General features: G+C 60.0%; 2 protein-coding genes across 5 annotated transcripts; one reads left to right on the top strand and one right to left on the bottom strand.

Annotated features, from left to right (window-relative positions):
- Positions 1-7,854, top strand: EFEMP2 (EGF containing fibulin extracellular matrix protein 2). 2 transcript variants are annotated; one of them, XM_058689697.1, is made up of 11 exons: positions 1-161; positions 486-603; positions 834-882; positions 1,530-1,736; positions 2,346-2,468; positions 2,984-3,100; positions 3,240-3,359; positions 5,029-5,148; positions 5,236-5,362; positions 5,828-6,023; positions 7,142-7,854. In XM_058689697.1, exons 2-11 carry the CDS (start codon positions 493-495, stop codon positions 7,301-7,303), a joined length of 1,332 nt encoding a protein of 443 aa, XP_058545680.1. In that variant the 5' UTR covers positions 1-161; positions 486-492; the 3' UTR covers positions 7,304-7,854. The 2 variants fall into 2 exon arrangements, with proteins under 2 accessions (XP_058545680.1, XP_058545679.1); XM_058689696.1 differs by lacking the exons at positions 2,984-3,100; positions 3,240-3,359 and having other exon boundaries at positions 53-161.
- A 1-nt stretch (position 7,855) lies between these two features.
- On the bottom strand, positions 7,856-13,765 carry MUS81 (MUS81 structure-specific endonuclease subunit). 3 transcript variants are annotated; one of them, XR_009250106.1, is made up of 16 exons: positions 13,366-13,765; positions 13,148-13,277; positions 12,822-12,907; positions 12,167-12,265; positions 11,976-12,044; positions 11,728-11,813; positions 11,077-11,217; positions 10,804-10,899; positions 10,593-10,714; positions 10,399-10,496; positions 9,708-9,824; positions 9,512-9,607; positions 9,218-9,346; positions 9,039-9,142; positions 8,382-8,517; positions 7,856-8,289 (listed from the first exon to the last, which is right to left on the bottom strand). XR_009250106.1 is itself a non-coding variant. In XM_058689690.1 (16 exons), exons 1-16 carry the CDS (start codon positions 13,498-13,500, stop codon positions 8,223-8,225), a joined length of 1,659 nt encoding a protein of 552 aa, XP_058545673.1. In that variant the 5' UTR covers positions 13,501-13,763; the 3' UTR covers positions 7,856-8,222. The 3 variants fall into 3 exon arrangements, 2 of the variants coding, with proteins under 2 accessions (XP_058545673.1, XP_058545674.1); XM_058689690.1 differs by having other exon boundaries at positions 8,382-8,465; positions 13,366-13,763; XM_058689691.1 differs by lacking the exon at positions 8,382-8,517.

Genomic DNA, 13,765 nt, shown 5'->3' with positions numbered 1-13,765 from the left:
CGCCGGGGTGGGCCGCGCCGCGGCGGGCGGGCGGGCGGGGGGCGCTTCCTGGGGCCGCGCGTCCAGGGAGCTGCGGCGTCCGCCCGTCCGTCTGCCCTCAGGCACTGCCCGAACCAGCCGAGCCTCCGGAGACCCGGGCCGCGGGGGCGTCGCGGGCTCAAGTGAGTGGCCGTCCGTGGGGGGAGGGCGCGAGCCGGAGTCTCGGCCGAGTCGGCGTCAGCGCAGAGCCGAGAGGCCCGCGCTCCTCGGCCCGCGCCACAGGGGGACCGGGCGGGGGCGGGGTGGCCCCGGGGCGGGTGGGCCCCGAACCCCGGCCTGCGGGAGGAGTGGGCCCGCGGCCCTGGGAAGCTCCGGGGCCCCAAGCACAGTCCCGAGCGGGAGGCGGCTCGGGCCAGGGCTCGGAGTCCCGGTACAGGGAATGGGGGGTGCGTGGCAGAAGTTCCCTAATCACCTCCCACCCCACCCCCTCGCCCACCACCTCCCAGCCCCAGGATGCTCCCCTTCGCCTCCTGCCTCCCCGGCTCTCTACTGCTCTGGGCGCTGCTGCTGTTGCTTTTGGGGGCAGCATCTCCCCAGGATTCGGAGGAGCCGGACAGCTACACGGTGGGGACCGTGGGGCCACTGGCCTGGGATGGGCTGGGTAGGGACACAGAGACCAGGATCCTGGGGTGGCTGCTGCTGGGGACGATTCTCCCCTCCCCTGGTTGGTGAAGCGGCTGGGGGGCCATTGTTTGGAGCAGGCTGGGAGGGTGGCCAGGCTCAGGCCCTGATCTTGGCCTGGTCGTTTGAAGGGGACTGGGAAGGACTACTGGCCATCTCTGGTCCCTTTGTAGGAATGCACAGATGGCTATGAGTGGGACCCCGACAGCCAGCACTGCCGGGGTGAGTGCGCCTGGGGGACGGACCCATCCCCAGGAACTGGGAAGGGGATTGCGGCCTCAGCTCCGAGAGCAGCACTGGGAGCCCGATGACCTGTCCTCTGCCCAGCTTGGCTTGGCGGAGGCCAGCTCTGATTCCCTGGGGGCCAGCTCAGTTAGGGGTGGAGAAGCCATGCAGGCCCCTCCCTCTCAGAGAAACTCAGGACACCCTGCCCCCACCCCTCAGTAGGCAGGAGAACAAACAGGGCACTGCCCAGAGGAGTTGGGTCCTGGCACCTCTAATCACTCTTCTATGTAGCTTTGTCCCATCACGTCCTGGGAGGGCAGTGTCTGTGGGGTGGGTGAGGAGGCCTGCACATCACTCTTGGGCTGAGCCAGGGCCAGGGCTTTGGGGAGGGATAGAGACCCTCTTGGGGGAAGAGAATGGGGGGTGGGGGGTGGGGGGACTATGGGAACAGCCACCCCGCCCCACCATCAGCCCTGGCAGGCTTGGGGAAGGGTCCTGGGCAAGCACCTTTAGCTTGTTGAATAGAGAGGGAAGGCCTTGCCTGGGTCACACAGCTTATAGAAGGCCAAGCTGGGCTCCTGCCTGCCACCCACCCCACGGCCAGCCCAGGAGACTGGCTGTGCCCAGCAGGCCCCTCTCTACAGATGTCAACGAGTGTCTGACCATCCCCGAGGCCTGCAAGGGGGAGATGAAATGCATCAACCACTATGGGGGCTACCTGTGCCTGCCCCGCTCAGCCGCTGTCATCAATGACCTTCACGGCGAGGGACCACCACCACCAGTGCCCCCTGCTGAACATCCCAACCCCTGCCTACCAGGCTATGAACCTGATGAGCAAGAGCGCTGTGTGGGTGAGTGAGGGTCACCCTGACTCGGGGACTTCCAGTCCTCCTACCAAGCATCTGTCACTGCATCTTAAAAACTCAGACCTCAGTTTCTCCCTTGCTCGAAAGCCTCTTCAGGGCTACTGGGATGCCATCCAGATCCTCGCTTTGTGTGGGGCCTGCCACACGTGGCCCCTGCTCCTGTCCCACCGCTCCAGCCAGCATCTGGAGCCCCCTCCCCGATTGCTGGACACACACTGCAAGAGCTCTGCTTCTCAGCTTCTGTCTTCTACCCTCTTCCTGATCTGGACCCCGCTTCTGGGTGCCACTGGCACCCAGGCCTTCCACTGGCCTTTGGAGGAAGGCCCTGGAATCAGTGTTCCTGGGAGTATGGGCAGGGCCTTACCTCCTAATGCCCCTCTGGCATGGGAATGTCACAGGTGAGGGGTGCCCTTCCTGTTGGCTCCCAGGCTGACGGACTGTTGAGTCGAATCCGTGAGCTCCTTTTTTGAGAGTTCTGGTTTTACTCACACACCCCGTGAGTGGTACCTGACCTGTGTCTTCCCGTGTTGAGGTATCTGTCATGTTGGGTGGTGCATGGGCTCCCAAGTGGGGGCTGAATGGTGTCTCCTGCAGACGTGGACGAGTGTGCCCAGGCCCTGCATGACTGCCGCCCCAGCCAGGAGTGCCATAACCTACCTGGCTCCTACCAGTGCACCTGCCCCGATGGCTATCGAAAGATTGGGCCCGAATGTGTAGGTGAGTCCGGGGAATAGACCCTCTAGTCTCTGCCTTGTGCCCTTGGCCTGGCTCTCACCTTGCACCTGTTCTGGCCCACCGTCAGGCTTTGCCCCAGTCCCCTCTGGGGACAAAGTCCCCTTTGCCCCAGTCCACCTCTGCCTTCCTGTCGCCAGTCACAGGACCGTGAGGGTATATGTCTGAGTCCTGGCTGACCTGGCCCAACCCAGCCCCCGCCCCCGGCCCCAGGCAAGACTGTGGGCGGTGAGGGGGTGCCTCGGTGGCTCAGTCGGTTAAGCATCCAACTCTGGCTCAGGTCACGGTCTCACGGTTTGTGAGATCAAGCCTCGCGTCAGGCTGTCAGCACGGAGCCCACTTGGGTTCATCTGCCCCCCTCTCTCTGTCCTTCCCCAACTTGCGCACTCTGTCTCTCAAAAAAAAAAAAAAAAAAAAAAAAAAAAAAGACCATCAGTGGTGAGGCCTCGAGGCCCGCATGACTTGTGCCCTCTGCGCTCTTTCCTCTTCCTCCACCGCAGATATCGACGAGTGCCGTTACCGCTACTGCCAGCACCGCTGTGTCAACCTGCCCGGCTCCTTTCGCTGCCAGTGCGAGCCGGGATTCCAGCTGGGGCCCAACAACCGCTCCTGTGTAGGTGAGGCTGGGCCGGGCCGAGCCAGCTCCTGGATCCTGGGCAGGGTGGTACGGGGCAGAGGAGCTCTCTTTCTGAGCGGCCTAGGTAAAGCGGGCTGCTTCCTGGCTTTCACCCCTCCCATTTTGCCCTGCACTTCCAGATGTGAACGAATGCGACATGGGGGCTCCGTGTGAGCAGCGCTGCTTCAATTCCTATGGGACCTTCCTGTGTCGCTGCCACCAGGGCTACGAGCTGCATCGGGATGGCTTTTCCTGCAATGGTGAGAGCTCCGCATCGACCACCTGTGCCTCTGTTGCTGTCCCGGGTCCCGCGCCATGCCGTGTTTTCTGCCACACGGTCGGTGGTCCTTTGGACGCCTCCGGGTCACATCCGTTCTGCCCTCGTGTACCTCCTGTGTATTCCACCCTGGGGCTGATCGTAGGGCACCTGCAGACCCGCCCACCAGGACTCCCAGCTGGGGCGGGAAGGCCCAGAGGGGAGCAGCAGGAAGCACGGAAGCTCAGGCTCGGCGGGGAGACCCACAAGGGACGTGGGTCCTCCCCTCTTTGCGGGTCAGGTTGCCCTGCATTCGAATCCTGGACCAGGGCAAGCCACTCTTTTGAGCCCATTACTTCTGTAAAATGGGGTTGTCTTGAGGATTATGTGGGGAGTGACAAGACAGGCTTCATCAAGTTCCAAGCCACAACGTGGTTTTGTTTTTTTTTTTTAAGTGTATTTATTCATTTTGAGAGAGACAGAGACAGAGCGAGCTGGGGGAGGGGCGGAGAGAGAGAGAGACAGACAGAGAGTCCCAAGCAGGCTCTGAACTGGCAGTCCAGAGTCCGACACGGGGCTCGATCCCACGAACCGTGAGATCAAGACCTGAGCCGAAACCAAGAGTCGGATGCTTAACTGACTGAGCCCCCCAGGCGCCCCCCAGGCCACGACGTTTTAAGGCGAACTACCATTTATTGAGAACCTTGCCTGTGCAGTGCATTTCCTGTACATACTTGGCCACATTTAATCCTGCCAACAACCCTTTGATGTAAGTATGAATGTTTCCTTCCTCTGCAAAACGAGCATGGGAATATCTCCCCTGAGCTTTAGTGGGAGGATTGTTTAAAAAAAAAAAAAAAGGGGCGCCTGGGTGGCGCAGTCGGTTAAGCGTCCGACTTCAGCCAGGTCACGATCTCGCGGTCCGTGAGTTCGAGCCCCGCGTCAGGCTCTGGGCTGATGGCTCGGAGCCTGGAGCCTGTTTCTGATTCTGTGTCTCCCTCTCTCTCTGCCCCTCCCCCGTTCATGCTCTGTCTCTCTCTGTCCCAAAAAAATAAATAAAAAACGTTGAAAAAAAATTTAAAAAATAAATAAATAAAAAAAAAAAAAAAAAAAAAAAGTAAGCATAACATCCTTCAAACAAAGAGAGGTTACGTGACTTGCCCAGGGTCATACAGCTAGGTTAAGATGGCACCAGGGTTCCGCTCCGGACTTCTCACTCCATGTCAGCTGGCCATGTACCCTGTTTATGTCCTGCTTTGCCGCTGTGTAAGGCCCCACTGATACCTGGCTCGGTGCTGGGCATCATGAGGAGAGCCAGAGCAGAAAACCTGGCTCCTGCCTGTGCAGCTCGCAGTTGGCGGGACGGGACTGTATGCTTGGGCTGACTGTGGGTTGCAGGAATTGGGCGAGTTGCCAAACCTAAAGATTCCCAGTGCTCTCGTTTAGTATGGCCTTGCAGTGGTGGGGCAGAGAGGCCTGTGGGCTGGGCGGTCTGGGCAGATGTTTCTTTGAATCCTCTGTCCCCTTACTGAGCTTTGCTAGGCTGGTCTCATCCCCCTCTGTCTTTCCACACTGAGCCTGACATCGGGCCGGGGCTCTCTCTGTAACCGTTCGTGGGACCGGATCGAGAGGATTGCCCTTGGCCCAGAGCCCTCCTCCCCACTCTCCCTCAGATATCGATGAGTGCAGCTACTCCAGTTACCTCTGCCAGTACCGCTGTGTCAACGAACCCGGCCGCTTCTCCTGTCATTGCCCGCAGGGCTACCAGCTTCTGGCCACGCGTCTCTGCCAAGGTACGGGTTGCCCCGGTGGGGCGGGCAGGGTGGTATCGGGGGCTGGTGGCCTGACGTCTGGGTTCCAGCCCCTTTCCCCTGACACAGACATTGATGAGTGCGAGTCGGGCACACACCAGTGCTCTGAGGCCCAAACCTGTGTCAACTTCCACGGGGGCTACCGCTGCGTGGACACCAACCGCTGCGTGGAGCCCTACGTCCAGGTGTCGGACAAGTGAGTCCACTCGCACAGCTCCCCCCTACCCCAGAAACTGCAACTCTCAGAGGCCTCTGCTATTCTGCCTGGCTAGTGCCTCGAGGGCCGATGGGAGTTGTAGTCCGTCATGGCTAAACCATGCATACTGTTCTAGCAGGAGTGGGAGGATCCTTTGGGGATCCCTATTTATTATTATTTTTTTAATATTTACTTTTGAGACAGAGCGCGCGAGAGCATGAGTGGGGAGGGGCAGAGAGAGAGGGAGACACAGAATCGGAAGCAGGATCCAGGCTCCGAGCTGTCGGCACAGAGCCCGATGCGGGGCTCGAACTCACAAACCGTGAGATCGTGACCTGAGCTGAAGTCGGACACTTAACCGGCTGAGCCACCCAGGCGCCCCTGGGGATCCCTATTTCTAGGGGTGGGGCCAAACCTGGGGTATGGGCTAGGACCTCATTCATGTCCTCATCTCCGGGTCTCTAGTCGCTGCCTCTGTCCGGCCTCCAACCCCCTGTGCCGGGAGCAGCCCTCGTCCATCGTACACCGCTACATGAGCATCACCTCGGAGCGGAGCGTGCCCGCCGATGTGTTCCAGATCCAAGCGACCTCTGTCTATCCTGGCGCCTACAATGCCTTTCAGATCCGTGCGGGAAACTCGCAGGGGGACTTCTACATTAGGGTAAGGCTTTCCCCTAACTCCACCCTTCAACTGATATGCATAATCCGAAATTGAATTCCAGGAAACCCTAAGTGGGAGACTCGGCTTTATCACCATGTCCCGCCTCTTCTTTCAAAGCCCCGCCCCCTGGGAGGTGCAATTTCTGTAGAAAGGTAGGGGTATTCTAAATTCCCTTGGCACAAACTGCAGGTTGTTAAATACAGTTCTAACGGGGCCTTCGGACGCTGGGGTTTGAGTCCCTGCACCGGCTTCCATATCTGGCCTCAAATTTCTTCACCTTTAGAACAAGGCACTGGCATGAGAGGCCAGCCCAGGTGACAGATGCAGCGGAGTCTGAGGAAGGCAAACCGATGAAGCTGGGCCTTGGGGAGAGAGGCAGTGGGGGTTGGTGCGGGGGCCTGCGGTACAAGAGTCCATCTCTCTGCCTGTGGAACCATTAGGAGGGAAGGGTCCAGGTGTGACTGACAACAAGAGGGGTCCAAGGGTTTATCGGATATCGGTTGTTTTCTCTTTCCCAAACTGAATGCTCTGAAGGGAAGTCGGCCTCCTCCAGGTCACCAAAGGCCCCACCACTCCCAAGAGTCTCCCACCCTCACCTGAATCATCAGTTGACCCCGGTTAGACAAAAGAACTAGATGGGAAAGGTGGGAAGAATACCAGTGGTGGATCGCTCTCTCTCTCTTTTTTAAGTTTATTTTGAGGGAGATGGCATGAGCAGGGGAAAGGCAGACAGAGAGAGAGAGAGAGAGGGAAAGAGAGAGAATCCCAAGCAGGCCCCGCGCTGTCTTCGTGAAGCCCAATGCAGGGCTCGAACCCACGAACCGGGAGTTCACAACTTGAGCCAAAACCAAGAGTCAGACGCTTAAACCACCGAGCCACCCAGGCGCCCCACCAGTGGGAGATCTCTGAGGGCAGGAGCCTGGGGGCACGAGAGAGGAGATGTCAAGGGTGTCACAGAGCCAGATGAGGGCCTGGAGTCCCAGCCTGGCTAGGGGTTTCTACTTCAAAGCAAACTGGTTGTGGGTGCAGGAAAAGGGACAGGGAGGGGATGCCAGGGCAGGGTCTTGGCACGTAGGTTGACACAATCTGCATGTCCCCCCACCCACTGTGCCCTGCAGCAAATCAACAATGTCAGCGCCATGCTGGTCCTCGCCCGGCCTGTGACAGGCCCCCGGGAGTACGTGCTGGACCTCGAGATGGTCACCATGAACTCCCTCATGAGCTACCGGGCCAGCTCTGTACTGAGACTCACCGTCTTCGTGGGGGCCTACACTTTCTGAGGTGTGGGTGGGGAGCCCTCAGGGAGGGAGAGGTTTCCTGTAGCCGAAGAGCCGGGGGCTCAGGGATGACTGTGTTCGGCTAAAAGGGAAGATGCTGTTGTGAAGAGTAGAAAGAGAAAGGCAATAAAGGGAGAAAGAAGGAGTCCTGGTGGCTGAGGGGGGTGGGTCACATTGTAGTGAACCCCAGACCGGGGAAGGGACCAGGCTGTGGGAGGAGGGTCCACCACCCACAGGGGGGGTGTCTCTGTTCAGGCTGAGAGGGCCCCATGGATAAGAACTGGGAACTGCAGCCCCAAGCCAAGATTGGTCTAGGTACCACGCACATTAGAATCGCTCTGAAAAGGTAGGAGGTAATAAGGCTGCAGACTCCAGGACCCAGCCCAGAAACTGGGGTTTGACTGGTCTGCAGGGGGCCTGGGAAACCCCACTGTAGACGATGGAAGCCTTGGGTTTCAATCCCAGCTTGGCCTCAAACTGTCAACTTGGCTCGACCCTCGTGGCTTCCCGGGCCTCTGTCTTCCAATCCATAAAATGAGGCAATTAGACTATGAGTGCTTTTCAAACTTTTCTTTTCCAAACTACAGAACCTCTCATCGAAGGAAATTTTATTTGATCAGGGAAGTCTGATGACCTAGGACTAGATTCCAAGCTGCAGTGCCTTGCTTACTCCATCTCCCGGGTGGTCTCAGTGCTCCACCAGGGAGCCCTAGGGTCCTAAGGAGCTCAGTTTAAAAATCACTGGACCTGCTGGTCTCCCCAGTTCCTGCCTGGATATTTCACAAGGCCCCTGGGGCCTGGCACCACCTTCATAATACATAAGGCTGCAAATAGTTATACTTTTATCGTAGCCCAAAAGATTCTGATTAAAAGGCTGGCTAGCCTGTGAAGGTGGGGGCTGGAGTCGGCCTCGTGGCATGGCTCAGGTCAGGGGGCCGTGGCTGCAGTAGAGCTGGGACAAGGTCCTGCTCAGAGCGGGTCCCAGATTCCTGCACAAAGAGAGAGGCAGGTGAGGCTCAGGCCCCGGGCCGGAGCAACCCAGCCCCAGCCACTCCCTCTGGGTCCTTTTCCTTGCCGTCACCTCTGCAGTTGGCCGCACTTGATGGTGCTCAGCAGCAACTCCTGTTCCTTGGGGGTGGCACAGGCATCATAGGCGGCCAGTAGGCTGGGGGGGAGGGGGTGGGGGGTGGGCACAGGCGTCATAGGCGGCCAGTAGGCTGGGTGGGGGGTGGTGTTTGAGTTTCTAAAGCTTGACAACAGCGGACAGCTGGCCCACTTTGAGTGGTGAGGTCAGCATCACGGGGGACAGGCAGAAGAGGTCAGCACGGGGTAGAGGGGTCAGGACCACTGCTACACTTCCTGAGCCTGGCATTCAAGGCCCTGTTCTATCCAGCTCACACTCCCTTCGTGCTGCTGCAAATGTTCTCCAAGTATGGCCATTCTTGGCCCAGTCTTCATGGCCCAACCCCTCCTCCAGAAGCCTTCTCTGCTGCACCAGGCAGAATGTCTCCCTCCCTTCCCTCTCTCCTCCCTCCCTCTTAGTGGCTGAGATACTGTCTGGTCCTAGCTGGCTCTGTTTTCCTTACCATCTGACGTCCACTAACTCCTCCCCGTGAACTCAGTCGGGTCTGTCCAGCCCTCGAAGAGCCAGACCCCCCTGCAAAGCACTGGTTGAGCTGGATTCCACGCAGGTAGGGCAGAGGCAGAGGACCCCTAAGGGGCTCTGTTGCAGGCCTACCTGGCAGGGGTGCTGTACCGGTCCACTATGGCCGCTGCCTTCTCCCCACTCACACCGCACACCTGCATCAGCTGTCGGGCGAACACCTCGCGCACTGACTGGGCCTGGGGCGGGGGAGGACTGTATCAGGAGTGGTCTGGGGCCGGGCCACCTAAGGCGGCGCTGGGTAGAGGCAGTACCTTGTTCTTGATGGCTCCCGCGTTGAAGTCACTGAAGGTGAGGAGTGAGCAGAGAGGATCTGGAGAGGGCCCAGGCCTTGATTCAGGGTCCCCGGAGGTTCCCCAGGGGCGACTGCGTAGGGTATGGCCCTGAGGGAAGAGGGAACTGAGGCCAGGACAGAGCTCTAGGGGACAGCCCCCAGCCAGTCCTTGCCCGATCCTAGGCCTCCGTGAGCCAGCCTGAGAAACAGAGGTTTTGCGCCCTCACCTTCCTTGGGGGAAGCCCAGGGCTCGAGGACAAATACACCCGCTCACCTGGTAGAGTCTCTGTAAGCCCCGCGTCATGAGGGCCAGGTAGGCAGCCGACTCCTTAATGTCCGCCGTCCGCTTCACAAAGAAGCCGTCGATGACCTGGGGAAGAGGAGGAGCCCACCCAAGAGAAGGAGGGGATCCTGGCGGGAGCCGTGGACCACGGGGTCCCTGCCAGCCTGGCCCTGCCCCCTCAGCTCACCTGAGTGTTGGTGACAGCCTGCAGCAGCGTGCTCTCCGGAAGGCTGAGGTTGTTCGCCGAGCAGTGCTCCTCCACTAGGTATATCCGGTGCCCCAGGCCACAGCGCTTCAGCCGGAACTGAGGAGGCAGACAGACGGGCAGGGTCAGGCCCGGATGCCCACCTGCCAGCTGTCTTATCTGTCACGCTCAAAATCGTCACGGGACCCTGGGCCCACCAACCCACCTCCTCATCCTCCCTAGCGTCTCTGCCTGTCTTAGAGCGGCCTCCACCTTTGCTCGCACCGTTCTCGTTGCACGGACACCCCTTCCACCGTCTCTGAATGGTGCCCGTTCTTCAAACCTCTGTCGGCCTACACATGGCCTGACTACGCAGTTAGCCCAGCAGCCAGCACCGAGACTGAGCTGCTTCCGTCCTGCTCCTGGAGCTTTGGGTCCTATTTATCCCGGACTGCAGGGGCCGGCCGCCCGAGGGTACTTGAATACGCTCCTCAGTCCGGTCCAGTCCAGTCACCCTGAGACCCTCCCGCGTGCCTGCAGGGGCTCCACGGGTCGGATCTTGGGGCTGCTTGGGTGCACCTCTAACGGGAACTCTGCTTTGAGGCCACCCGGAAGTGCCCCGGGCTCCCCTGGGCTGAGGAGGAGCCCTAGAGCAGACAGGGAACTGGGAGCACAGTGAGGCCAGTACGGGAACCTTCTGCTCGTGGAAGCGGCCATCCATGATGCTGCTGTTCAGGTCGTCCAGCCGCTTGCGCTCCACGATGTGGTCCAGGACGAGCTCCCCAGGTCTCGCTGCCAGGAAGCCAAGAAGGGTTCTATTGGCTTGCGTGTCCCACCCCCCAACCGGGCCCGGCCTCTGCTACCTGCCCTTCCGTCCATGCCCCTTACCTGGGTCTCCGGGCTCGGTCTCCTGCGCCACCCACACGAAGTCCCCAACGTGCAGCTTGCGCACCGTGTGGGTGACACGCAGCCGCTGTAGCTCGAGGAGCAGCTCTTGCCTGTGCCCGGCCCTGGGGTTGCGAGACAAGAGGCCTAGATCAGGACGCCTGATCGTGCCGCCTCCCAGCATCCTCCCCCTCGCTTCCCCCACCCCACTCACCCCTTGGCTTCACCGGTGTCCACACACAACAGCACCCTGTACTCTCCAGGCCTGAGCTCCAGTGACAGCTGCTGGGCACTCCCTTCGCTGGCGCCACTACGAGGCGGGGAGGGGGTGTTGGTGTGTCTGAGGCCAGAACACCAGTGCCAGGCAGGTTCCCCCCGACAACCCACAGTGGGTGGGCAGCTCAGCTATAGCTGACGGAGACAGGGTTGGCCTCATTTCTGGGACCCCTTTTTCTCCCCTGTCGTCCCCCTCCCCGCTCCTCCTCACAGCTCAGCGGAGGCTGCTCCTGGCTCTTCTGGCTCCGCCCCAGGGGGCTCCTCTGGTCCGAGGCCCACATTCAGTGAGCTCAGGCCCTCTGACTCAGCCAGCTTCTGGGCCAGCTCCAGACCCTCAGGGGTCAACGAGTACCTGGGAGATGGAGGAGAGGAACACAGACCTCCCTTTTTCACTTACACCTGGCAGGCTCTCCCGCCGGCCCCCAGCGAGGCTGGCCTCGCCAGCCTCGGTGACCCTGCACAAACAAGTCCAGTGGCTTCCATGCCCCCATGCTGTGTTCTTGCTCCCCGGATCAGCATCCTGTGGACCTGCCCAGGGATATTTCTCAGTCTGCAACAAGCACATCTCAGACACACTTTCTCTCTCTCCGGAGCGCCTTTTCTGCGTCTCTCCCCACTACGTTCTGAGACGCGACAAATGCCGTGTCCTCCAGCAAAGCCTGTCTGCTCTTACAGTAACCTGTGGCACCCTCTCCTCTCGGATCCTGCTGGGACTCCAACAGTGGGGGCTCCTGGGAGTACAGTCCTCCCTCCCCCACCTATCTCAACAGCACGAGGCCTGAGATTAGCTGGGTGACTGTAGGGCCCCACTTGGAACATCATACCACATCTCCCCCCCTGCACCTCCTGTAGTTGACCCTACCTGGCTGGCTGGTGTGTCCTGAGAACCAGGTTCCTGTGGAGGAGGGAGCGGAGGGCTGGCCAGGGTCGAGCACTCCCAGGGGCCGCCTGTCCACAGGGGAGGAGACCCTTAGAAAGCTCCTGGTACTACCACACGTCCAGCTCCCTGGGCCCCAAACCACTGCTTGCTCCCAAGAAGAGAAGTCTCTGGTGGACTCGGGGTCTCATCAAGAGCCACTCAGCTCCACCCTTTCCCATCTCAGTGCTCACCCTGGGAGTTTTCTGGGCACACCTCCGCAGAAGCTCCTCCTTGGTCAGGAAGCCATGACCACTAGGATTCTGGAACCAAGGCAGAAATGTAACCGAGGCGGGTTCAGCACTGGGGCCAGTCCAGTCGCTTCCAGGAGCCTCACGCCCCACTGCCTGACTTCCCCTGACTCCTGGGACTACCAAGCGCTCACCAGGTGTTCCCTGTAGAGCAGAAGCAGGACTGCCCTTGCTCCTGAGTGCCGAGTGGGCCGGTAGCTGCCACGGCCTCCTGCTTTGGGCTGGGCTGAAACCTGAAAGATACACAGCGGCTTTGAAGAGGAAAACCAATCAGCCATCAGAGACTGAATCCCTGGCAGGGCTGGGGTTCAGGTTCTATCTCAGCGCCTGGCTCCAGACAAGTCACGCAAGCTGCCTCTGTTTCCCTATCTGTAAAATGGCTCAGATGATGGGCCGGCCTGTAAAAGCTGCAGCCAAACGGTGGATGGTCGGAGTGGGGGATGGGAGCGGGGGGGGGGGGGGTCAGGGGTGTAACTGGCCTGACCCAGCCTCAGTTCTATCACCCACTGCACAACAGAAGTAGTAAGGAAAAGCCAACAATAGCAATGGCCACGACTTACTGGGCTTGGCCCCCTAAACAGCCTGATTGTGGAACTCCTCAACGGACTCTGTTATCATTCGGTATCTCCATCCACAGAGGAGAAAACGAAGTATGAGGATAAATCATTTGCCCAAGGCCAGGCATCACTGGTGGGAGATCTGTACCCAGGCCTGATAAGTCCCCCAAGCCACAAAATCTTACTCCTGCTGTTCCCATTTTCCTTTTCACTACCCTTGCCCACTCCTCACTGGCACGGAAGAGTCCTGGGCTGTGGCAAGTGGCCCTTCTGGAGCTGGACTCTCCTCTCCAGATGGTGAACTTGGAGCATGGTCACCTGCGGGAGCAGAAGACAGTCAACCCCACGGAATCCAACAGGTGGGAAGGTCTGAGACGCTGCCAGCTCACGTGGTAGGTGAGACAGGTGAGGCTCCATGTGTAAGCCAGCCACTAGCCTGAGGTTAAACAGCAACTTGGACATGAGTGAGGTGCCTGAAGCTAAGGCATACCAGATGCTTATGGAGACTGCTCCCGGGGGGAGACTCGGGGACCACCGACTCCCGACCCCAGCGCTCACCGCCTGATGCTCTGTGCTGCTGCAGCCGCTGATCCAGCATACGGCAGAGCCTGTCTCCGAAGTGTTGTAAGATTTTTGCTTCCTTGCCGCTGCGCAGAGGCAGTGGGTACCGCCGGAGGGAGCGCAGCGCCTGGCGGCGGTAGGGGTACGGTACTAGGTCAGGGCGGGCCTGGTTGTCTGGTTCCGCCCGCACCTGTCCCCATTAAGCCGGGACCCACCTTCTGAAACACGAATTGCGTTCGGCGCCCCCTACTGGCTGCCTCGTCCCGCCATTCGGTTAGCCAGCGTATGAAGAGCGGGTTGGGGCAAACCGGCAGCGGGCGTTTCCGGCCCATGCGGACCGGCGCTGCCATGAACCCCAAGGCGGGTCCTCTGGCGCCTCGCGCCGACGGGAATGGGACGCCGCCAGTTCTGGAGACGGGATTCGAACACCTGACTCGAAAGGGTTAGGGCCGAACCTCTCCAATCACGTGGTCCCACGCGGGGTACTAACTAGACGAGCCTTCCGCTGCCCTCCCCGCCCCTGCAGTACTCCAAGTGGTTGGTGCTGAGAGCTTTCTCTATACCCTTTCACCCCCTCGCCCCTCCCGGCCCAAACCAGCCTTCGGGGCGGGCCCC

Source organism: Neofelis nebulosa, chromosome 10, assembly GCF_028018385.1.
Source record: "Neofelis nebulosa isolate mNeoNeb1 chromosome 10, mNeoNeb1.pri, whole genome shotgun sequence".
NCBI classification, from domain to species: Eukaryota; Metazoa; Chordata; class Mammalia; order Carnivora; family Felidae; genus Neofelis; species Neofelis nebulosa.
The sequence above is the reverse complement of the archived record's forward strand: the minus strand, read 5'-3'. Positions and strand labels throughout refer to the sequence as shown.

Coding starts and splice junctions, on each gene's coding strand:
- EFEMP2 (XM_058689697.1), top strand. CDS start 493: ATGCTCCCCTTCGCCTCCTGCCTCCCCGGCTCTCTACTGCTCTGGGCG. Junction 5,363..5,827: donor TACGTCCAGGTGTCGGACAA/GTGAGTCCACTC, acceptor CCGGGTCTCTAG/TCGCTGCCTCTGTCCGGCCT. Junction 6,024..7,141: donor AGGGGGACTTCTACATTAGG/GTAAGGCTTTCC, acceptor TGTGCCCTGCAG/CAAATCAACAATGTCAGCGC.
- MUS81 (XM_058689690.1), bottom strand. CDS start 13,500: ATGGCAGCGCCGGTCCGCATGGGCCGGAAACGCCCGCTGCCGGTTTGC. Junction 11,218..11,727: donor AGGACACACCAGCCAGCCAG/GTAGGGTCAACT, acceptor TCCATCTCCCAG/GTACTCGTTGACCCCTGAGG. Junction 10,497..10,592: donor GACCGAGCCCGGAGACCCAG/GTAAGGGGCATG, acceptor GCTTCCTGGCAG/CGAGACCTGGGGAGCTCGTC.